This window comes from Lissotriton helveticus, chromosome 1_1, assembly GCF_964261635.1.
Source record: "Lissotriton helveticus chromosome 1_1, aLisHel1.1, whole genome shotgun sequence".
NCBI lineage: Eukaryota > Metazoa > Chordata > Amphibia > Caudata > Salamandridae > Lissotriton > Lissotriton helveticus.
The window spans coordinates 728,302,914-728,329,681 of NC_136057.1; the positions used below are offsets into that span (position 1 = coordinate 728,302,914).

The following is a 26,768-nucleotide window of genomic DNA, read 5'->3' on the forward strand; positions in this document are numbered from 1 at the left end:
CCCCTGACATAACCAATTCCAGACCCAATACCTGGCCATAAATTCCCATCCCACTTTGATACTATGCCTTCCCTATTTCACACAAACACCCATACATATGCTCTAAAGAAACAACCACTCACACCTCCCATCACCATATCTCTGCTATAGGTATCTAAAACTCCATCTGTTCTGAAACTGACAGACGTTTCTTCTGACTCCACCACATTTTATCTTTTCTGTCTCCCAAACTATGGGGCTGATTACGATGGTGGTCGGACTTACGTCTGTCAGCCATCGTATTGGGGATTGGACCGCCTGACAAGCTGACTGTGGTCCCTCACGCCTTCAAGGCGGTTGCAAAGTGTATTTTTTGTTGTGCGGCGTGTGCTGCTGGCTGCAGCACACGCTGCATTCCAAAAAACACACATAGTTCATATGCCTGCACGTGCCTGGCACATGGTGCAGGATATGTAGTGGGGCACCATAGAGACCCCCCAAAACCCAACACTGAGGGTGAGAGGGAAAGGAGGTCCTGCTACTGGCTTCCAGTGTCACTTTCCACCACCCTTCACATGGCGGGTAAAGGCCATGAAATGGCTGGCAGGGAGGGACATCATAATTCCTAAAGCGGTGGCTGGCAGGCCCGCCACCATTTTAGGGATCAGAGTGCTCTCTCCGATGGTCCGACAGGATCCTTGAGCTCGTCGGATCCATGGTGGTTTGTCTTCCGACACCACCCCTCCACCCGCCATCCCAAGGTGGCGGGTGAAAACATGCTTACGAGGGGGATGATACCTCCACCAACAGGCTATCAGTGGCTGTCTCAGAGTCATTGTAATAAGGCTCCATGTCATGAAGTGACCTCTGCTCGTCTCTTATATTACACTTACGACAATCTCAGTGCAAATGAAACTCCATCAAATCAGAACATACTGATATTTTATCCCAACCAACTATAATGAAATATTTCCAGCTCATGTTTCCTTCTTTCACATCCCATTCCCCAACTCTCTCTAGCTTGGTAAGCACTTACACCATTTCCCCCCATGTCTTTTTCTTCACACTACCCACACCTGCCTGAGCCAAACTTCCTTTCAAAGTACTAATCTCCTGCATTTTCAAGTTTGTCCTCCAGTCTGTAGTCCCATTCCATGCATGTCACAATTGCCATGATCTCTCTATAGCCCCACTCCCTGCCAGATGTAATTGCAACTAGACTCTGCTACCCACCCATGGTACCCCCATTACTAAGTGTGACCTAGAAGCCACCTTCCCACTCTCTATCTATCCATCCCGTTTACCATTAGAGTCCCCCATCGACCTGACCCTTCATTTGAATATCTCCATTTACTTACAACCACTGTACGACCGCCTGTGATATCACCCCCACCTTTGATGTCACACTGCTGGCCTTTTGATATGATCTCTACAAATACACATGCATGCTTGAACACACCATACTCCCACTTCCTTTCTTTTCACTGACCATATTATATGTCATTGGAAACTATCTAACCAACAGCCAAATCAAAGTATGATGAAAGCGACCTCATAGATGTAAGAAACAAATAAGTCTACAAAGATTAGAACACATGCTTGAAAAAGCGCATCTACTCAGACCATAGTTACACACAATACAGCCACATTATCAATACAACACAACATAAGCATGGAGGGGCGTTGCAACAACCACATTTCCTTTTGGAACACCACCCATTAGAATTACCCACAACATGCACATTTAGGAACCTCAAACTCACAGATTTCCCAGCAGAACACCTTTGGCGCACCCATAATGAATATCAATCATATAAGAGAACTGGATTGGCAGATGTTTTTAATACCCACTAATAACATCCCAAAGACAATCCATCGGTACTATCAATAACAATCAGACTATACCACACCAATAGGGGCATGGTGGAAGGTCAAAAGGAAATTGTTCATAATCAGCTGCATTCAAATTGTATACAAGGTTTCTGGAAATGTGTTAATATATTGTTTTATTGGGGTTTGGAGACAAAAAGCTTGTTAATACGAGTCCGTGATACAGATTCTCAAATAATACATTTTATTGTTATTTATGTAAATATCTTGTATTGTCTATGAACATATTTCTTTTCTATCAATGGCAATATAACAAGATTTGTAAATGCTTTCAACATTCATTAATCTGTATTTTATTTTCAGGGTCATCTCTGGCTGTAACAATGCACAGGAGTTGCCTTCCTTTCTTTTTCTTGTTGATTGGTGTTGTCCTATGTCATTATTATGACTATGATGCTGGAGGATACCATGGATACCATCCAGCAGGAGAAGACTACTCCTACTCAAGTTTATTTTTTGGAGGATATTCTTCTGCAGTCTGTGCACCTGAGTGCAATTGCCCAGCAAATTATCCCTCTGCCATGTATTGTGACGATCTCAAGCTAAAGAGTATTCCAAGTATTCCCGCTGGAATAAAATACCTCTACCTCAGGCACAACATGATTGAGGGAATAGAAGATAATGCATTTGATAATGTAACTGACTTGAAATGGTTGATCTTGGACTACAATCACTTGTCGAATAGTAAAATCAAGAAAGGTGCTTTCTCGAAGCTGAAGTTTCTAGAAAAATTGCACATGAACTACAACAATCTAACCGAGCCTATTGGGCCACTCCCCAAATCCATGGATGACTTGCAGCTAACCCATAACAAAATAAGCAAAATAACACCTAACGTCTTGGAAGGCCTGGTGAACTTGACTGTTCTCCATTTGCACTATAATTCACTAAAGGAGGATTCGATTTCTGGTGCATTTAAAGGTCTGAACTCTCTATTGTACCTTGACTTGAGCTTCAATGAACTTAAAAAGTTGCCAAGGGGACTTCCGCCTTCAATAAACATGCTCTATTTTGACAACAACAAGATCACCAATATTCCTGATGAATACTTCCAAGGCTTTAAAGCTCTACAATACCTACGTCTGTCTCACAACAAGCTAACTGATTCGGGTGTGCCTGGAAATGCTTTCAACATCTCTACACTCCTTGAGCTTGATTTGTCTTTCAATGAGCTGGGCAGCATTCCTGCTGTCAACGAAGGCCTAGAAAACCTTTACCTACAGGTCAACAAAATTCAGAGTAAGTGCTCTGTGGATATAGAATTGTTGTTTAGCGTTTAATGACGGTAAGGCAAACTAGAAGGTTATTATTCTACTGCTTACATTTTGCTTAATTATGAGGCTGGAGAAGGAATTAACTAGCTTCAAGAATTGTAATGTTTTGTATGAAAATATACTCAAAATGATTCTACAATAAGAAGTATAGAAATGGTATTTACTTTGCCCTAATCTAACTGAACACAGTTATACATCAGTAAGTCACGCTACGACTTGGTACTATGGCCTGAACACAGCTTGCAGAGTGTAGGCATTCCAAAATTATAATGCATTGAATCATTCATTCAAATATTAATTTTACCCCGACGCCATGAATTTTAATTTTTGTACCCGAAATCTGGAATAACCATGTTTACTCAGAATTATGGTCTAATTGGGTTCCGGGGATTTATTCACTCCCATTAACTATTGCTCTGAGCAGAGTAAACGGTTCCCTAAAAAGTATGTATGCAGAAATTAAACCTGCTGCATTCTCACATGATGCCTCATTGTGTTCTACAGGCGTACAAAGGAGAATTTTGAAATAGGATTTGACAAGTGATGGGTGTGTTTAGAAGAATACAATATTAACATTTCAATCCCACTAAAAGAGTTTTTGCTTCTGAGCCCCTTTTGTTAGTGTGAGTGTGCGGATTGCAATATGCAAACTAATATGTACGTTTTTTGCCAAATAAGGCCCTTCACCAAATTACTAGCCTAGCTGATTGTTCAAATAACATAGAATGTTAGAGACATTTGGTCGAGCTTTCAGGGTTCTATTCAGCACAGTTTTAAAGCTCTGAAAAGTAAATTAAAAATATAGAGCCAGATGTACCAAGGTAAGCGTTTACGATTATCATACAGCAAATTTCTATAATTCACTTTTTGGTAATCACAAAGAGCAATGAACAAATGTTTGTTTAACACATTTTATGATTCCAGTGGGTCACAAATAACCCGACCTCGTGAATATTAATGAGGTAGGTCTAGGTTTGCAACCCATTGGGAATCACTAAAAATCACAAGGATGGTGGTCTTCTGGGGTAAGCAGACCACCATGTCTGTGACTGGTTTTCAATAGAGCATTTATTTTTAAATGCAGCTAGTTTTCCTTAAAGGAAAATGGGACGCATTTCAAAAGAAAAATGAAAAGTTTTCTTTTCATTTTTTAGCAGTAGGAAATGATGTGTGGGACAACTGCCTGCTCTTACAATGATCTTTTATAAATATTCACAAATGGGAGAGGGTCCCTTTTGTGAATTGTTTTCCATCCACTTGAAGTTGAAGGTAAAATGTGTTTTGCGAGCTCATTTTGGTGGCAAAACATTTACACATACTACTGCGATTTGGTATTAGGAAGGGATACCCTCAACAAGCTCCTTCCTAATGCCGAATGTCAAACCCAATTTGCAATTCAGTAACAGATTGCCAAATCGCAAATTGGGTCAACCTTTTTGCATTCCCAAATGACTCGATTCTGTGAATCAGGCTGTTTACCAATGACAAAATGCTTTGTACAGCTGACCTATAGGCTTTTAGATTTGTAAATGTTATACCTTAAGGGAATTCACGTACTCTGAATTGCTCACTGGCAAAATATTTAGCTCCCATTTCATGATGTATTACAAGACAACATATTCCCCGTAATATAAATGAAACAAAAGAAAACACCTTGTGTTATAAGCTCAGGACAACAACAGGCAACCACCATTTGAGAGAAGGCCCCCAAACACTCCTTATGGGCTTGGTAGTCCAAACCCAGGTTTAAAGCTGCTTCTTTTGTCTGGGTGGACACCAAATATGAATTTGTTTTCCTGTAGATATTATAATTTCAGGATTGAAAAGTAATCTGTGTTATGGTCTCTTTTGTTTTTTTGTTGGTGAAGGAGTATTTTAAAAGTCTTATTGGGGTTCATGAGTCCAAATGTGGCTTCCTTACTTGCAAGAAGAAACACTGTATTTCTGAAGCTGATCAGCCGCTTTGTTGCATCAGATAGTTTTTTATGAGGAAACTTCAATCTGTGTGGAATAGATAATTTGTCAGAGTAAGTCTTATCAAAACATATAACTATTTGGCCCTGATAATGGCAGAGACAATATTGTTCAAATCGAATTGACAAAGTAATAGCTTTTCACACACAATTATAAATATCTGTCCATGGTTGCATCAGAAGACTATCTGTCAATGTTCTGATGTCTGAAAAGATACATCCACTCTGAAGTGAGTTAAATCTTCATTAGTTCCATGTGACTGATACACTCACTGATACTGTGTAGAATATACATAAACCTGATGCTCTAGGGGGTCGCATGTAGATGTCACATCTATTTCTAACACATTTACCACAACCCAGCACTTGTCAACTTTACAATACAGAATAATCATACTCTTGGCCTGAACTAGGATGCATGATAAAGAACTGTCAAATACTGAGCACTGGGAAGGTCTGTAAAGGTTCCTTCTTGATTGCCTGAGGAAAGGACACTGCGCCTAATACCAACTGTGTCGACTGTATTTACATGTATACGTGAATTGTGAAGTGTCTCCTTCAAAGGGCCTCATGTAGGAGAAAAAAAAAAGTGTAAAAAATATAATTGGCAATCTTATAGATCTTAATTGAAGATTCAGATTAATGGATACGTAGATAAGCTATTCACTGAGCAAATACAGACTTTAGGAATAGAAAAGGCCAAAGAGGAAATCCGGAAGAAAATCCCAAAGAGAAATCTAACTGAACAAGTGCAAATGTAAGGGACAAAAATAGTAGCAAGTTGGTGATAAAAGTGACAAAAAATAAAGGAATTAGATTATTGTGATGCATCCTTCACTCTTTATTGACTCATTAAAGATGAGTGTACAAAATAATAATTTTATTATGGAACTTAATACTGATACAGACACTTCAAACAAAAGGTTTGTAAAACATCATATGTCTAAAAATAGCAGCGATTAGTGACAGAGTAAGATTAAACATAAATTTATGTTACTAGACTCATCCAAGCCTAATACTATAAACTAGGATTGGGCCAAAAATTCTACTCCACCGGTGGAGTTTGCATAGTTGGAACACTGAGTTCTGGCATAACTCCACCAACAGCCGCATGGCGGAGTATCTTCTCGCATGCAGCTCTCTAACGCTAAGTTGGTGAGCCCCAGTGAGAATTTGCATCTCCGAGCACGATTTTCGTACACTAGAATGGCAAGATTTCTCCACACGGTCAACACGTTTCTCACAAATTGGGATTATGAAGTATCTTGTTTCTGATTAGTCCATTATGCCATAATCTACAACTCCCGATTCCTCAAGAAGTCCCTAGCAGCAAGAGCGAAAATTCCTTGTGTTGAATGGCTAATTTGATTGTCCAAAGCACATAATTGTATCATAATTAGATGACCTTGTGTAAGGATAGTAGACACTAAAGACAAATACAATGACATTAAAAATTATATTTTATTACTTTAACAAATCACACAGAGAATTGTTATGATAAATACGCAGGATACACCAAGGAATATCTTGAAGTAGATTTAGTCATAGAGAAAGATCCTAAACAGCCTCTTGCCAGACACAGCTGGATCAACTGCTGTTGATGCCTAAAGCATGACATCACATCAGAACATCCAAGGCATCACAGAGGTGCAGCATTCTAGGCAATGAAAGATATGAGCAATAGTGAACAGATCAACAACATATAAATATAACACATCCCCCCCTTTATCAACACAACTAAAAAATAAAATGAAGAAAGTAATACTACAACTAAAGAACATGCAGATTCATGAAACATAATTATTCAATTAAGCAGGTAACCTTCTTTCACTAGCATCCCTCAAAATGCGTGAAGCACCAGACCCATCTTCCTGCCTAGCAGGAAACCATCACAATCAGGTACAATTGCCTCTTCACAGGAGGAAGACTCACCAGCTTTTTCCTTTGAAAACTCCACATCTCTCATCAACATCCATGGCGAACATTGTTCATAATCATCCCTTCCCTCCCACTTTTCTCCATGCTTGTATTCTCCCCTTTGATACAACGCCACCCTCCTTAAATTCCACACTTGTCCATTGGTTAATCTGACCCAATTACCACCTACATTTTTCACTTTGAAAGGTCCTCTGAACTTATTTACAAAATTCCCATGCCCACCAGGTTTTACTTTCACCCAGTCTCCAACCTTATAAAAACACTTCTTCTTCTCAGACCGTTTCTCACACCCTTTGATGGTCTCTTACGCATCCAAGGCGGAACTAGTTTGGGGCCAGCCTCTCTTCCCGCATCATTCCAAACGGACTCTTTCCCAGATCGTTGTTCACAGTTGTACGATACGCCCACAACATGTCACTCACGGACTCAATTACAGATAACCCAACTCCATGAGCTTACTGCATTGTACCTTTAACCATACGGGTATTGCGTTCCAGAAGTCCGTTTTCCTGTGGGTTGTATAACGCACAACAAGAATGTTTTATACCTACTGATCCTAAAAATTCCCTCATTTCTATTGAAGTTAATTGCGTTCCATTGTCAGTCAGTAAAATTTCTGGAAAGCCCTCCCTTTTAAAAATCTCACTCAGAACAGAAATGGTTGCCTTTGTCGTGATATTGTTCATAAAAGCAACCTCCACCCATTTCGATTTTGCATCTACCAATACCACTGCAAACTTCTCATTCTCCTTCAAAAATGAAAATGGACCAATAAAGTCCAAGCAAACTTTTTCCCAAACTCTATCAGCCATGGAAACGTGCTGTAGCTCCACAGAAGATCCAATGCCTACCCTCAATCTTTTTTCAGATTCCTTGCACGCCACGCACCTTTCCACTTCACCTTATGATCCATTGACGGCCACCAATAAAATGATCTCAACCTCCTTATAGTCATCGTTTGCCCCATATGGCCCTCATGTGCTAACCCTATCAGTTTTGCAGCGGTACAAATTTGTCCGCACGCATAACCACACCATCTTCACCAACACCAACCACAATCTTCAAAAATGGACGCACGCCAAGTGTAACTGAACTTTCCCTTCTAATATCACCCTTCACCATCCTGCTAACACCCATGAGTGTCGCATCCAGCTCCATTTCTTTAATCCATTCCTTCCTTTGAATAGCACCATCCATACTCTCTAATGCATCCTCGACACTCGCCACTACCTCTTCTGTTGAAAGATCTGAAACAATAGCTTCCTTATCCGGTAGTCTTGACAAGCAGTCAGCAACCTTGTTGCGCCAACCTGGAACATATTCTATTTTACAATCACAATCTTGTAATTTTACGGCCATCTAGCCAACCTACCAGAACAATTACCTATCCCTCCTGGACCTAAAACTTTCAATAATGGTTTGTGATCAGTCCTCAACCGAAAATGACTACCCCACAAGAATACTCTAAAATGACTAGCTGCCCACGCCGCAGCCAAAGCCTCCCTCTCTACAACTGAATAGTTACGCTCAGACTCTGACAATGAACGTGAGGCAATTACCACAGTTTTTTCCACTCCACCATGCACTTGTGCTAACACAGCTCCAATACCCACCGCACTGGCATCCACGGTAAGTATATTTTCTAAACCATTCTTGAAAGGAGTCAACACACCCGCATGCACTATCTCCTCCTTGATTAAGTCAAACGCAGATTGTTGCACTTTTCCCCACCAAAACTTTTCCCTTTCCTTAAAAGCTCCCTCAAGTATTCAGTTTTCTGTGAAATATTCAGCACAAATTTCGAGTAATATTCGACTAGACCCATGAAAGATCCCAATGAGTCCCTATCATGTGGCACCCTTGCATTCACAATTGCACTAACCAAATTTTCCTTTGGTCTTATTCCTTCTTTTGTAACTAAATGCCCTAAGTACTCCACTTCATGTGTTTTAAACTTGCACTTTTCACGTTTTAATGTCAATCCAGCCTTTTCAATTCTTTCCAACACTTTTGCAAGTACAATATTATGTTCATTATCGTCCTTTCCGAACACTAAAATATCATCTTGGAAGACGACAGCCTTATCAATCCCTGACAAAATTGAATTCATTAAGCGCTGAAACACACTTGCAGATGAACACAATCCAAACGGTAGTCTACAAAATTGGAATGTGCCCTCCCCTGTGATAAATGAAGTTAGGGTTTTTAAACCTGCACTGAGTACTACTTGGTGGTATGCACTCTGCATGTCTAATTTGCTGAAAACTTTAGCACCATCCAACGTTAATATTAATTTGTTAATATAAGGGAAACCTGTCAGATATCACATTTTCGTTTAGGCTTCTTAAATCCACACAGAATCTGAGTGAACCGGAAACCTGTCAGATACCACATTTCGTTTAGGCTTCTCAAATCCACACAGAATCTGAGTGAACCGTCCTGTTTGTTAATAATTACTACCGGACTTAACCATTCAACAGCTTCCACAGGCTCAATCACTTTGTCATCTAATAGCTGTTTAATGATATCTTTTACCTTTTCCCTAGCTGCAATTGGAACTCGTCTAGCTACATGCTTTACCGGGATCGAATTTTCTTTCGACTTGATGACATGTTGATAATTCCTGAATTTGCCTAATCTAGCTTCAAACACCTTACTAAACTTGTCTAACAAATCATTCAAATTCTGAGCATTACATGCATTCACACTCATGACTGGAAATTCCGCTGTGGGGTCCACTTTAATTCCCAAGTCGAATTGGTGAGGCCACCCTAAAATCGGTGGTCCTTCTTCGGCCACATATACCTTCCCATGAAGATCCTAAACAGCCTCTTGCCTGACACAGCTGGATCAACTGCTTTTGATGCCTAAAGTATGACATCACATCAGAACATCCAAGGCATCACAGAGATGCAGCATTCTAGGCAATGAAAGATATGAGCAATAGTGAACAGATCAACAACATATAAATATAACAAGAATGCTTAGTCTAAACTTGTTAAACTAACTTCTGATATCAGTTTACAAATTGCATTGTCCACTACACTAAGGGAACTAGTTGCAATTGCTCCAGAAAAATATGACAACTTTTTTTTATAAACAGCTCTTTGCTTCCAGCTTAGATGTTTTCACTCAACAGTAATTCCCTTAAGCCCATACCTAATATTGATTAAATTACTTTTTCTTTCACTATACAGAAAAACCTGAAACTCAGGTATTCAAGAATAAAACTTGTGTTTATTTTACTTAGTCCTAAGTGAATGGCCTCTACTGAAACACATTTAGGAAAGTCACCTTGCATTACAAGTTTTAAAACTTTATAGTTTTGAATTTAAATCCAGTATCAGAGGAACACAGCTACGCTGAGCTCTCTTAAGTATGTTTTTGAATAAAGACATTTAATAAGGGAGTTATTGATAAGCCTACAGAGTTTAAACGACATAGCCCATTCTTTGAAGACCAGGCATTTGTTCTGACAATAGCTAAATGATCTCTCTAACTTAAAGTACTGCTATAAGGCATGCTGATGAATCTATATTGCTTTGCAGTTTCCAGCTTCTCATTATGTAAGTGACAAGAATGCACATGTTTCGTCTCTCCAAATACCATCACTTTGGGCTTACATTTATATTCAGATGGGTTTCTCTTGCAATAATTATGCAGTACAAAGAGATGATTTTATAGTTCTGTAGTATTGTGATCAAGAACAACAAGATAGTCTGCCTACAGCAATACATTTAAATGTTTATCAAGATTTTTGTAGAAACGTCACCAGCATTAGAGAACCAAGGTGGCTAATCAGCAAGGAATATGACAAACAATTAGGGGGCGAGGAACCTATATGAAATTGGAAAAGATCACTCACCATTCTTAAACATTGGTTCACTCAGAGCCCCTCTCTGAAAATTTGGGATTTTACCCACAGTTGTCATGTACTGGAATAGTAATGAGGAAACGTAGGCCTACCTTACAGGATCTTTTTTGATTAAAGCATTAGGGATTCCATGAGGACCTGCAGAGTAACTAGCCTGAAGTGACTAAATAATAGACAATAACTTATCGAAGGAAAGTTTGCTAACCAAATTCAAATCTTAATTGAAACTAGAAACCTAAGGGGTTGAGATTAAGGGAGAGTGATACAACTCAGTAAGGTATTTAGACCAGTCTTCCTCACTGAAATTAGGAGAATTCTGCAAACCTTTCTCGTTACATCCCCATTTAACCAAATGTCCAAAACATTCTTAAGCTGTTCTGGCCTAGAGCAGCATCCTGTTTATTGAAAGAATTAGTCGTCTTTTGCTTCTTCTTTCTCATAACTACCATAATATACACTTGTAAATAACCTTTCTAATATGCTAATATGCTAGGATCATATTTGGATCATCTTAAATATCTTTCTCAATTGTTTAGGAACCATGTAACAGCCGTTATCAAATCATCCATTGGAATTGGTAGTTAGCAACATTTATTTTCAGACCATTAGTATAGTTTTTTTTTAGTTTGCTCCATGTGAATATCAGTTGGGGTGACAATAGCAGAAGGGATTAATTGCTGCACATTTGTAATTCTTACTTCACAAAATTCCTAGCATTTGGGGAGGGGTAGCTTTTTATTTCTTGCTTATGAAATTAATGTAAACCTTTAGGTAGCTATCTGAAGTTTCATAAGAGCAGCAACATCCACAGCCACTGGAAGATGTTCACTGCCTTCCCAAGTGAGAAATTCCATTTGATAGCATTTATTAATGCTATCTTCAGGCAGAAACCTCAGGCCACGATCTTGGAAAGTATAATTCATAAAGCTTGACCAAACCCCTTTCCTCTAACTCATCTTGTTGTCAGCATAGCATATTAAGAAGAAGCCCAAGCTTGACATCTTTTCCAAATGCAGACCTCTACTGGTGTCCTTTTCATCTGATGGTTCTCGTCTAAAGTTAAGCTAATACTAAAGCATCACTCCACTTGATTGTGTTCCTGCTACATAGTTCCTGTATGTGCTGTGAAGGACTTGGCCATCTCGGCAGGGCCACCCCCCCAAACATTTTACCTTTACCCCTCCTATTTAGGCTATATTAATTTATTTTGGCCTTAGGAGTCCGGGCACTTTACCACTGCTTTTTAGTGCTTACATGCTTGTGCTCACTCCCTAACAACATGGTAACGTTAGCTTATACCTGATTGGCATATTTACTTTATTTATAAGTACTTAAAGTGGTATACAATATGCCCAGGGCCGGTAAATTAAATGCTAATAGTGGGCCACAGCACTATTTGTTCCACCTATTTAAGTAGTCCCTAAAACATGTCTCAGGTTGGCCATTGCAGCGTGCTACCAGTTTTAAACTGCCAATTCGATTTGACAAAATATCCCACTTTGCCAGGCCTAAACTCCCCTTTTATTATCCATGCCATCCCTAAGGTAGGTCCTAGGCAGCCCGTAGGGCAGGGTGCATAGTAATTAAAAGGTTGGACATGTACTTTAAAAATGTACATGTCCTGCTAGAGAAACACTCCTAAATTTATTTGCTAATCCTGTTGTAAAGGATAACATTGGATTACTTGATTCCATTTAATAAGTGCTAACCTTTGATTGGCAGAAAGTAGGACTTTCATGTTTGATGTCAGATTTTTAGTTAGAACTTTAAAAATGCAATTTTTAGAGACTTGACATTTTCCTGCCAGAACTATGTGATTCCTGCAGACTGTTCCTGGGTCATATGACTGGGTGTAGTTGGCAGTTGGACTTTGTTTATTCTTCCCAGACAGCCACAATAAAGGGATCAAGTGTGCCTGGATGGACCATTAATGGCAGGATGGGGGCATAGCTGTGCTCAAGCCCACTATCAAATCAGTAGACTTGGCTCCGTTGTTGCACAATGGATTTCACCCCACTTTATTGTGTGTATAATCAGACTGGAGCAAGGACAGGGGAGGCAGACAATTCCAGGAACTAAAAAAGAAGATCTCTAGAAACTTGTCCCACTTCAAAGAAGGCACCAGGTATAAAAATAGGACTCTCCAACCCACTCTTTAGTTCACTTTCTGGACCTGTGGAAATACTCTCAGAGGACTGCCTTTTGGCCGTGGCCTGCTCTGTACGTCATTAGGCTGCCTTGCTCTACCTGGAAGGACTGTTCTGCTGCCTGAAGCCTGCCTTGAATCCTCAGAGGCCTACCCTGCTGCTTAAACCCTGTTCCACTTCAGGAAACAAGGACTACCAGAGTGCCTCCAAGGAGTAGTTAGCTGGCTTCCTAATCAGAGCCTAAGGACCTGAAAAGGTCTGAACAACTTAAACCTGCACCTGGACTCAGCCTGAGTGAGTCCTGACCCTCTGAGTAGTGCCTCTCCAACCCTGGACCCTGGGTAGTAGTGCAAAATGTGCCCAGATAGCAAATATCCAACAAATTGTCAGTGTGATCACTAGTGTACAAAATAAATATTTGGGGAATTGGAACAGTTAGCCATGCTCATAAATTAGATTATTAATGGCTCATTTAGGTTTAGCAGGATAGCTGACATAGTTGAAAAACCTGGGTCTTCCCTTTATTTAAAAATAAAATTCAGTTGATGCCTTAGGTTTGAAATGAAATTGTTCCTTCTCTAATACTCCCCTCTTGCTTCAAATGGTGGAAATGGTGGTCTTGAATAAGCTGCCAAATGTTATTAACATAAATAGGATATTGCCGGAAAGACTATAAAAAGTTTGCACCCGCAGTGCAAGCAACACTCCCCGCCATCATCAACACTACTGACACAGTATTAATGATACTGGAGTAGCTGTTGGACCGTTTCCAACTTCCTAAGCCACTGCAGGCACTTGAAGGAGACAATTAAGGGTGTCAATTTCCCACTTGGCTTGAGTCCTTCTTGTCTAATGGAAACACTAGGGTTGTTATTGGTGAGGAAGAAGTGAGGACCTTTGATTACAATGTTCTGCAATGTTGAGTATTTTCCTGATTTTTTTAAAATTTCTGTATTCACTCATTACATTATTTACTATTAATGTTGAAAGTTGATTTGCGGAATTATGTAGTGTTCTAATTTTCACAGAACTAAATATAGTACTCTGGAAAAAACATAGATGTACAATTCAGAACTGGATAAACTGGATTGGCCTATATGAGGCAAAGATTGAATTCTTGCTCGTTGGTGCATGTGACTGGCTAAGGCAACGTAGCTGTCTGTGTGAATCATTTAAAGTTAGTGACCAGAGATTGGAGCAAAGAATAAATAGGATAGAAGCCACGTTTGACACCTGGCTGTCTTTAGACAGCCACATCTATACCAGCATAGCATCTACTAACTATCATCTCAAGCCACAGTTAATAATACAGCTCATTAAAGGTGCGCCAAAGGCACACCCGCCGTGCCCCTCAGGACCAAGGCCAGGGATTTTCTTAACTGTTCAGATTTGGATCTTCCCAATTTAAAACAGGTCAGTCCGTCCCTTGATCGAAGTGTTGCTGAGACCTTGTGGACAGCAGGGTTATTTAGAAATCCACAATGTAGCTATAAAAATTCCCTTTGGACTAATATTCTTCATTATACTCACAACACTCAATGTCAGCACTCTATCAACAACTCCACTCAGGATACGGTAGTCCTTATATTAAAATTTGTTTTTATTCATAAGTCAATAATGAAAATCACAAAATTTAATCATCACATATAAATACATAATAAAAACATATCGAAGGGTAATCCAATGCCCTACAGTGATTAAAAAAATATTCAAAATACATAATTCCTACAGTTAATATCTCAAAAAACAACTAAAAAACACCACATGGAAGGAGCATATACAGGGCAGTCAAAATATGCCTTTACGGTGTTAATTTGAAGAAAATGTAAACAAGACTTGACAGAGAACAGTTGACTCTAGTCACTATGCTTCTTGTCCCAATTCAAATTTAACAGAACTTTCTGCGTCGACGCCTTTCGGTGGGATTCAATGGATAAAACCACCTCCTTCAGGACTAGCAATGATATCCCTTCCTTATTCAATAGCAATCAGTGTATCTAACATAAAACATAATACAGATAGAAATAGGATAAACAACTTCTTTTTCACAAAATAAATAAAACAAATTATAATTTCATCTATTAAAAAAGGTTTTTAAAAAAAGGACAAATAATCTATAAGGACATATTTATCCTGTAAGAGTCTTCCAGTACACGCACCCCATATCTTACACACCTGCATATCGCTCCACTTGGGGGATCACACCTGCACGTTGCTTATGTATCTATAGACTAGAGTGGGCTAATTAATTTGGCACGCCCATTTTTATGTGGGGGCTAATACATTATTAAATGGTCCATAATCAATCTGGATCTAGCAACTTCCATAAACACTCACACCAAAAGTGCACCTTACTTTGCACAGTCTCATTACCTTTGTTCAAACCGTGGTATTATAAATTGCAGGAAGCGTCTAGCTCTCCGGAACTTAATATCTGTATTAAGGCGCGCGTCTGTTAAAATAACAGATATAATCCTCAATGAATCTTGGAAAACACAAATGTTAAAAATATACCAATGAAGTAATTCAGGAAGCTAAGCCACTGATATTGTTCTCACCTCAATTTTATGACAATGGCCCTAGATCATACAGCTCAGTCCACAGTTATATAGTAGATCTTTAATGTTGAGGTTAACCGGAAGAATTCTCAGTCTGTCTAAAAAGATATAGATCAGTAAATACAAGTCAAAATCTCTAAATATAACTGGCTCTTAAGGATATAGCGCACTGATATTATTTTTATTTTTTATCAGAGGGACTCACCTATAAGTTAAAATGCTGTCTTCAGCTTTGGCAGGTCAAAGACCTTAGTGATTTATAGGGATACATTTCTTATAAAATATCTTCCCATTTCCTGGAGCATAGTAATTAGGCTATGTAAAAAAAGAAATAAAAATAATTTTTTAATAATGATAGACCGAGGGGATTTTTACAATCCTAATTACAGAAGGAGCGCTACCTATCAAAATCTTTAAATACCTTTTTAGAAAACACGTCAACACTTAAGCCAACCTATTTAATAGCATTCTATTTTAATATAAACATCTAATTGAGCCATGCGCGATACCCTGTCTTTACACAGTGGCGGTTGTATCACAGAATAATTACACATGAGGTACAGTGTAATCAAACTAAAACAGCCCGCTTTTGTAATTAAAACAGTCATAGCATGGCTTTGAAAACTTATATCAGTAGACAGAACAGGACCATCCTCGTCCTAAGTACTAGGATTGGGGCCCATCGGGAGAGGGGGGGACACAGACCAACCGGAGACCAAATAAGGTGTGACAAAGGCCGCTTTATTGGAAGCAGGTGCACCCTAACAATACCAAACCCTTGGCCTGTGCCATACAAAACTAGGCCTAACTAAATATGCACTACCTCACAAACAAACAAACCCCCACCCCTAAAATGGTTCCCCCCGTTGAACAACATACACATAAATGCAAACTGCACAATGCCTGCCTAACTGGTTAATACTTGTCATATGTACACTCCCCCCCCCTCTGTCCGGGAAACCTCAGTCCTCCTATCCTGACCCCCCCTAGACTAGGAAAAAGCACCCATAAAGCAACCATCACACCAGCACCTGTTCCTGCGACACAAAACAAACCTACCACCTGCCCATGGGCACACCTGCTCCCAAGAAAACACCCATCCTAACCTCTCCCCCCAGACACCAGGGCCCCCCCCCCGCCATCAACTTACCAAAAACCCCCATCAGACTCGAGTACCCCCCCCAAAAAAACTCTCTATAGGGAGGGCGTTCGGGACAACAAAGCTCCTGCTTAATCCCCGGCTGCTGTGTCACTGTCCCTAAAATGGTGGACAGTGACCTGACATGGCCGGTTATAAAAACTAACAAGCCCAAGAAGCCCAAAACTAGCCCAGGGAGAGCCCAATTCCACCCAACCAGCCCAACCAGCTCAAAGCAGCCTCGCTCCCGTCTCCTGCCTGTCAAAGCCCCCCTCCCTCCCAGGGTCCCAAAACACCCCGTGGGTGCAAGCCTCCCTCCGGTCGGCCGCCCCCCCGCAAAGCCCCATTTGGGGGTAGGCCAAAGTGTTAAAAGGACCCCCAGTTTGTTGCCCCTCGCATTGGGCTCGTAGCCGGTATGTAAATTAGTCCCCAAATGCAAAACCGAAGGTAGTCTATATGGACCTGACCAGCGGTTCTAACAGATTGATAAGGTTAATAACACACTAAATAGACGGGAGTGAAGCTATTTATAATGCGCCCTCAATAAGCAACCCTCCTTACTTCTATAGCTCAAAATGCCCGGGGTACGGGAGCCTTTACAACGTCTCTGTTTCCGGAAGAAAAACACTGTGTGTGAGTGAGAGACGTATTATATACACGTAACAACGTGCGTGCATACGCTAGGCATTCAAAAGTGACCCACTTCAAACATTTTCCAAGTCGGGCTGCCTCATGCACGTGACATCATGCATGCATAGGTCAGGTCTTCAAGAGCGACGCACTTCAAAAACTTACAGATCCGCCGCCATATTGGAGTGGTCAAGAAAAAATGAAATAAAGTAAAGAAATAAATAATGAGACCACATATGCATCCTATAATATGTGCACTACTGTCACATGTTTGCAAGGTGCACTGTCCCTCCTACTCTTATAAATCCTGCTTTTGTGGGGTATTCCCCAGTCCCCGCCCAACCTGGTTTCACTTTGTCCAGCTCGCTTTCTCTATTTGCCCCATAACAATTCCTATCAATCCCTACACATGGCTCTCCTCAATACCAGGTCCCTGTGTAAGAATAGCACTGAAATATACAACTCGCTGGAGGAGACCTCTTTAGACATATTCTGCCTTTCAGAAACCTGGCTGCAGGAGTCATCTATACCTGACGTCTAGGAGGTATTACTCCCTCTGTATATTATTTTTAACACCAATAGAGGGTCCCACAAGGGGGGGGTGCGTGTTTGCCATTTTCACCCGCTGCACCCTTAAATCATTTGTTGTGATCTGTACCACTATTCCTCAAGTTGAGATTATGACCATAAACATGCAATTTCACTCTTGCTGTCGAATGTGCATGGTCATATATAGGCCACTGCACTGCTCATCCAGCTTTACTGACTCCTTCTTTGAATTAACATGTAGCCTTGGCATATAACCATCTGCTGGTCATTGGGAATTAAACTTTTGGTACGACAACCCTCCAGCAAATTCCAAGGACAAAGAGTTCTTTGACCTTTTTTTTCTTTATCTTTCATGCAACAGGTCCAATTACCTACCCATGCTAAGGGGCATGTTTGGATTTGGTATGGTCACACAACACACCTATGAGAAGGTGTTGGTTCTCCCTTGCAGATGGTCAGATCACCATCTAAAAAATTAGAAGCATTTTATTGACTAATGCATGCCAATGCACCTTACGCAGTTGGAGCAGGGTTAATCTCCAGGAAATATCTAAAACCCTCCATGAAAATTGCTCAGTCCCCAAACCCTTTGTTGAACAGACTTCTGTTGTTTTTTTCAAATGGCTGCATCTTGCCCATGATATACACACCCCAGAACGTACTTAAATGACGCAGCCTCCTTCTAAACACACTCCCTGGTTTGATGATGAATTAAAAGTGGCAAAGCGAAGGCAGTGGCATAAGGGCTATGGTACTTTAGAAAGAAAAGGTTTAGTGAGGGCTTGAGGAAGTATAAAAGCTTGGTACCTCACAACCAAATCCTCGTTTGTTTGTAACCAGATTATTTAAGCTGCAAATAAACATAAGGACATTTTTAAGATATTAAACATACTAAAATGTTCCAAGTGAGTATTGTGTGAGATCAATCCCTCCCAAACTCTGTGTGGAGCACTTTTTTCAGTGAGAAAATAAATCAGTTAAGGATAGCAGTCTGACCACTTCTCTGACTCAGCAACCTGGGGAGAATGTGGACTCTAGCGCCTTTAATTCTCACTGCTTTGTACAAATTTCCCAGCTCCTGCATGAGACCCTTATTTATCTCATGCATAAGGTGAAATCTGGTTCCCGGTAGACCCCTGTCCCACCTACCATTAGGCGAGCTCTGTCTGTCATAACTGACAACCCTCTGTTAGACCTTTTAAATAAATCACTCACTCAGGGCATTGCCTCTGACAGATGTAAAGCTGCTATGATACTTCCCTTTCTGAGAAGCTGGTGAAGGTCCCCCCTTATCACCCAAACCTTTAGAAAGTTTAGGAGCTAAGTAGGTTCCTTTATGCATCCAACTTTCTTCATTCATTGTACGTTGGTTTCTGTCTAGCCCACAGTACAGAAGCAGTGATGCATTCTGTTCTTGATGAATTGTGATGGGAGTCAGATTCGGGACATGTGACTGCAATAGTTCTCCTACATTTGTCATCCGCCTTCAATACTTTTGACCATGCGATTCTGAAGAATCATCTGAAGGCAGCTGGTCTATCAGGTCAGGCTCTAAACTGGATATCCTCCTTTCTAGGAGGCTGCACATAGGAAGTGCAGATTGACCCATTTTCTTCTTTAAAGACCCATGTCAAAAGTGGGGTCCCCCAGGGCTCAGCAAAATCTCATTTGCTGTTTAATGTTAACATCAGCCCATTGAGCTTAGCCCTGGCTAGTTTTGATTTCAGATTTGACAGTTACACTGATCATCTCCTGCTTGAGGGCACTGCCCAGTCCAGTCCCACCAGGAATGTTGATCTAGCCTGAAGGTCATTTTGAAGTACATGGGCACTAACTCCCTCAAGCTAAATGGCGATAAGACTGAGATTGGTCTTCCCAGCCACTGGGCAGATTTCTGGGTCAACACCTACTGAAGCTTGGTGCCCCTACTGTTCCAGTGGCCTTTTCCTGGGTTTTTAGGTAGATAATAAGCTGTCCATGATCCCCCAGATCAAGGCAGTCACAGAAAAGGGCTTTGGCCTATTCAAAGCCATTAGGAAGGTCACTCCTCTTTTGTCTCTCGAGGCTTTGAAAGTGGCTATTGCAACACTGAGTATTTCCTGCTTAAACAATGCAAACTCCGTACATACATCCTATATATAAGGGTCTCCTTGCAACATCTTTTTTTTTCTTTTTTTAATCCACAGTATTAAAACATCAATAAATACAAACTGACCTTACATCAGAGCACAGTAGCAATTCAATTCATTCCACTGTACAGAAATTAATTTCAACAAGTCATATGGTCAATTATCAACCCCCCCTCCCACCCATACACACAGACCTAATTTATGCTTTCCTGGCCCTTTAACAGAATACAAACTATATTCCAAATTAAAGATCCTATAAAACCGAGCATGCCACATTTCAAAAGATGGTGCATCAGACTGTAACCAAGTAGACACTGAACACAACCGTGCTACTGCTGTGGCAATAAAATAAAAAGCAAATACCGAAACTTATACATCGGCATCCCTTGCCGAAGATCTTCGCCAATCCCTAGCAACATCATGGAGGCCGAGATTTTAATAGCAACACCAGTGACCTCTCGCAAAAACCTTACAATATATTCTATAAACAGAGCCAATTTAGCACATGAATTAAAAATATGAAGAATATCAGCATTGTCTGCACCACACCGAAAGCATTTGCTATCGTTCGCACCCCCCCCTCCATTTCAACATCTTTGCTGGGGTATAATACAGATTAAACATTGTTTTATAATGCTGGGCTTTAAGATTCGGCGCCTTAAAGACTTTCCCAGCAATATCAATCGCCTTCTCTAAAGACATAGACTGTTCTCCCATACAATGCACCCATTTAAGGCTATACTTATCTAGATCATCCGTCCTAGAGGCTAACAGTACTTTGTTAAGAGCCTCTATTTTTTCCTGGCGCCTAACAGCTTCTACTATCTTGTGCGGTATCATCAAAAATGACTGTTTACCCAAGAAATCATGAATTTGCTAATTTTTTAAAAATGATTCGTCGGGAGATGGTATTTGCCCCTCATTGCAACTTCTTTACTCAAATTACAAATCATTCAGGATACAGCAGCAAGGATAATATGTAAACTACATAGATGTGCATATCTCACTTGCCTTAATGAAGCTCCACTGGCTACCCATGAAATAGACAGCTCTTTTTAGAATGGCTTGTATTGTTTACAAATCCATTCATGACTAGGTTGAGCGTTTGTAGCATGCAGAATTAAGAAGAGGCATGTTTCTCTTTTACCTCTGAGATCCTCGTGTGCCCTTGGATCAGGCGACAGGAAGTAGGGGACATGAGATTCTCTGACCAGGCCTTATGTTAAGGGTCTCTCTCCCTTCCTCGATCAGGCTGGAACCTAACTTCCTAGTTCAGGAAGCTTTTAAAGGACTGTCTGTTTCAGCAAGCTTTTGATTAGCCTCAACCCGCTCGCCTCTCCCTCCTGTTTGTCACAGCATCTAGAACCCCTTGGATGTACTTGCCCTCTATACGTTTTCCTTACGTAACATAACATAACATAACATAAAATTGCATAACATAACATAAAGAAATCTGCTATCAAAGGTTGATAGATAAACAATAGCTATTGCCGTCAAAGAGGTCAAAATAGAGCACTGAAGTGCTCTTATTGCTGGGAAATTCAAGCCAAGGAAGGAAAGCCATACGTCTTATAGAATGCTGTGGCCAGAGCAGTCACATAGGCACGAAGGCATGCTCATGTCTCGTAAGCTTTTAGTAAGCTCCAGTGGCTCCTATTAGCCTTAAGAATGTAATGCATATGCTTGAAGAGAAGACATAAAGCAGTTTTGGGGGATTCCCCTTGAAAACGTGAAGCAATATTTTGTGGTCATACCTGAACGGTCGTAAGATCTGCTGGTAAAAGACTACTCACATCACCAGAATCGTTAGAAAATGTATGTGAAAGAGCATTCCCAAATGTTACATGTTCTTTCTTGATTGAAGGCCTGTGATGCCTGGGCAGTTTAATCAGCATCCAGATTTCAGGAAACCACTAAGAACTCATCCATTTTAAATCTGTGATAGTTTTTGTCACGTAGTAGTGGTTCAGACCCATTGAAGTTGCAGCAGTGCTTAGTCATCATTTTGGTTATTCTAAATATTCAGTTAATTGGTTAATTGCCTGATTTCAATTAATAGTGTCATGCAATTCTCAAGGCACAAATGCTAAATTAATCAGAATACTATTATTATTGCTATGTTGAAAATAACTTCCACATACTCCCATTTTGTAGTAGCTGCTCAAAAATGTTCCTTGCTTTATTCCCTAGATTAAGATATGAAATAGGTATTTTTTGTTTTGTTTTCTCCCTTTACTAGTTAGGGAAGTGTTATAGAAATTTAATTTTTTTTAATGTTTATTTTTAGATCAGCAGACATTTCAGAGAAAATTGTTGAAATAATAATATTCGGTAACAAGGGGGAGAAGGGATCTCACCAGTAGACAAGCAATATCAAACTCTTGTTTATACTCAAATTATTGAAGTTGCATTTTACCATACCTCTTGCCATATTTATTCTCACTAGTCTAGTAAATTTAAAATCCAGAATTATTTTGGGTCGATCATTCTGAGAGGGTTCCCATTGTTCTGCCCCAGTAAGTTAACACAATTCTAATGTAGCTCTCTATTCTTGTAACGCTTCTCCTCTTCCCCATTACAAAGGTCAACTTGGCTCACCAGATCTGTGGTGAAGGTGCCTCTGGTGAGCAACAGTTTTTTTCAGTTTGTAAATGTGCAACTAACTAGAGGGGCAAATGATAGATTCCCCTTAGAATTACAATAGGAATTAATTGTTCAGCAACATCCCAGCAATGTGAAACATGAACCTAACTGTAAGTTCTGTTCACACATGTTACTCATTATGGGGAAAACGGCCCTCCAAATACCACATTGTCAGCAACCACTTCTCTGCTTCTGCAGAACATTGCGGACACCTGTTGAGATATTTTCTGGCCATTTTTCTCAAGTGGACCAATAGTTGATTAAATGAGTAATACTGAATGCTTATCACTTTAGCATTTATTATGCGCTTGTGTAAAGCCTTATCACTGTGTAATCAGTATGTAGCTGAAAATTCCATCCAAATGTTCCAAACCAATTTTGCCCTTAGCTTTCCAATGAGTACCCTCATCAATTCATGTAGTTACTTATATGCTCTAGCTGTATGGTCATCCTTCAATGTTCTTCATTTAAAGCCCTATCTCTCCCAGATCTGGCTGACATACTCAACTTTCTCAAAGTCACTTCTTATGAAGATGACGTCTTACCATCATCCTCCATCAAAGCTCTCTATGGGGATACTCTTGTACCCTTTCTTACCACAGTCAATGCCTCCCTCTGTCAAGGCATTCATTCGGGCACCGCAGAAGGACGATAGGTCCAAGGAGGATGTAGACCGGCAATTGCGGTCTCTTTCTCTGCCAGGTGACCCAAGGGAGCCTTTTACAGCAAATAGCCTGTTAAAGCAAGAGGGAATCCCCTCTAACATATAACGCACCTTAGGGAGTGCGACACATAGCAATACAACACAATCACTATAATTTAGTAATTTTATTTATTTTTCTACACCTTTTTCACATACTCACTTGGTCCTGAGGAAAGCCAGTTTTAAATTAAAAAAGGCCTGTCTGAAACATGTAGACCACACAGGACGCTGGAGGTCATAATTCGCACTCCAACACGTCCGTTTGCCTTTTTAGCAGCTAACAGGGGCCCAGTAATTAAAGTTTATCCATTTACCCTCGGGTACTGGGACCCACTGTATAGCTTTTTAACCCTTCACTTTCTCACCCACTACACTGCACACTCAGCGAATATACCAGCTCCGCAGTAATCTGGCGTCGCAGCACACCCAGGACACACGCTGTGTCACTGTGGTGGGCCCGATGATGAAGCATGCCACCAACTAGGTTGGTGGGTGAGGGCGTCATGAACAAACCGATGTGTTTACCTGCACGCGTACTTCATTGAGTCCCCCCCTCCCCCTAACTTAGCTAGTCCTTATTGATTTTGACATCTTCCCAGAATGTGTCATGACAGGACAGATTCTCCAACTCCTAAAAAAACCTACACTAGACCCTGATGACCTCACCAAATACCAGCACATTACTTGAATACTATTAATTGGCATCATCATTGAAAAAGTAGTCTATGTTTATCTGCAAACCATCTCCTGCACGACTATCACTCTGGCTTTGGAACACACTGCAGCATTAAGGCCAGTACCTTGCACATCACAGGTGATGCCCTCTTAGCCTCTGATGAAGATGCCCTTGCCTCGTGATATTGTGGGTCCTTTGAGCAGCCTTTGGAACAGCTTACCATCCCACACTCACACACACCCTGGAGTCTAGAAAGGATTCACTGACAGTGTCCTTCACTGGTTCTCCTCCTACCTTTGCAAGTGACATAAGTTTGTTCGCATTGGCAGCTCCACCTATCACTTGTGGAGTCCACCAGGGCTCCGTACTTTCTCCTGTCATCTTTATCCTTTATATGGAACCCCTTGGGCCTCTTCTCACCGATGACAGCATCAAGAATTACAAATACGCTGATGATACACAATTCTCATTGTAAGTCTCCTCTGCTTCAGACATCCAATGCCTTAAATACACCTTGCACATAATTCAGACCTTGATGCCCAGCATCTACCTTAAGCTCAGCCAAAAAAGACAAATGTTCTGTTATTTGTCAAGAACAACCAACAAGATAAATACAAATCTGGCTCACTAACATGAACCTTGATGACTTTGAAGCTCAACTTTCACAGAATGCCAAGTCACTTGTATTCACTCTGGACACCAACCTCACCCTCAAGGAACACATTTCCACAAGAACGTAGACAGGCTCCTTAAGAAAGTCAAGCAGTCTCTTCCAAAATGCAACTTCAGAATTGCTGTTCAAACCCTTTCTCTTTTGTATGTGGATGGTGATAATGCTCTACTCCATCATCTTCTAGACTCAATACTGACACCATTTAGGGGCATCCTGCAAGCCGCAGCACGCCTCATCCAGGGCCTGAAGAAATATTATCACATCACTCACATACAAATGGGACTCAATTACTCCCATTGTCAGCCAGCACCATCTTCAAAAAGATAGGCGTCCTTTACAAATCCATCATGGCCAGCACCCACGCGTATCTTGCAGGCCAGCTCAACCTCTCTAGAGGATCTTGGCATATCCGCAGTCAGGACACCATCAGACTGCAGACCAAGACTATAAAGAAGGAAAGCCAATCCAGCAGGCCTTTTCCATCTATACACCCTGGATCAACAACCCTGCATCCATCAGGACCACCCAATGTGGCTCTACTATAGGAATGAGTTGAAGACTCCCCACTTTAAAGAACACTACATCAAAATACTTTAACAGTCCACAACCAAGTTTCCTTTTAAGTTACTCATTGATTTTTTGCTTGTCTTTCACTATATACAGTTTTCCGCTACCTTTTGGCTAAGATTCCTGCTATAGGAATACCATATACATACATATACACCATTGACGGAGTCCTGACAAAATATGGCTTCATACAACAAAAACTGTGTCCCTTCCCTCAGCTTTTCTCAGGAAACTTCACAGCTGCAATTATCCATAAAATTTCCTTAAACCACAATTCATATTCAGCTGCTATTTCTAAAAAATTATTTCATTATATGCTGACAAGATCATCAGGCACCCTTACTGGTTCTCTTGGATACCCATGCCAGAAAGTTCTGGATGAACTTGCAGGGACTTTGTATGACAGGAGATATCCGTAAACCCCAATAAATGAGAATTTCTTAAGCCACCAATTGTAATTTCTATAGATATTTTGATATGAGGTAATGTATCAGTGACTCTTCAAGTTATAGAATATGGAGATAAAACCAAATACTCCATGTTAACCCACTATTTGGGCCGGAACTGTATTTAAAAATGTGTTTTGTGATCTAAAGTTAACCAAAGGCATCGGTTTTAGCAAAACTGCACCCAGAAAATAATGCCTAAAATGAATAGTCGCCAACTGTCTATTGTTTAGCTTGGTATATAGTTTAATTGTTGCAGTTCTCGGGGATTTAGCGGCTCATATAAATCGACTAACGCATTCAATTTAGAGAAATAACCCCGACCTTCAACACAAAGAGGTAGGTGAAAAAAATGGCCATTGGAAACATTTCTGTTTTACCCTGTAATATACACTTTAGCAATAACAAAGATACGTGCCCCCAACATTGGAAGTCCTGTTTGAAGCTCTCCCAAAGCCTAAGATTTTAGTCAATCGGATGCCCAAATATAGGATACATTTTCTTTCATCTCTACGTATTACTTAAAACTGTGGGATATTTTCTGTAGCATGGTTTCCATCTAACTTTCACTGACATTGTTTAATAAAGTCCTCAATCAGTGTAAATACAACTTGAGTATTGTCCGGGTGGGAATGTTAAACAGTGTTAAGTGTGCATTTGTATTAACAACTGTGCCACTATATTATGAATTTGTTTTGGAAAATATCATCCATCTATGGAGTCCTGATTATAACCAGAATGAAATTGATCTCCTTTGGATAATGCATTTAAAGTTGAATTCATGTGAATGTTTTCCCCAGCACAAGGAGGACAATACTTTCTGTTTTAGAGACTTTCAGAAGAAAACTGTATGGACATTTATAAAAAAGTTCGAGATCTCAGCTCTTATACAAGTCTAAACACTGACCTCTGTTTTGTATTTAAATTCTGTACAAACTAAACTTCAAGAGTGTATAGAGAAACAAATGTCTGGAAATATAT

The 26,768-nt window shown here is 40.3% G+C and overlaps 1 protein-coding gene across 1 annotated transcript in view; it reads left to right on the forward strand.

The window, feature by feature from the left end:
• LUM (lumican) overlaps window positions 1-26,768 on the forward strand; it is a 114,704-nt gene that overhangs the window by 54,615 nt on the left and 33,321 nt on the right. Inside the window, exon 2 of the mRNA XM_078674260.1 lies at window positions 2,173-3,108. Coding sequence (XP_078530386.1) covers window positions 2,193-3,108 — 916 coding nt within the window. The 5' untranslated portion in view covers window positions 2,173-2,192. The remainder of the gene's footprint in view (window positions 1-2,172; window positions 3,109-26,768) is intronic.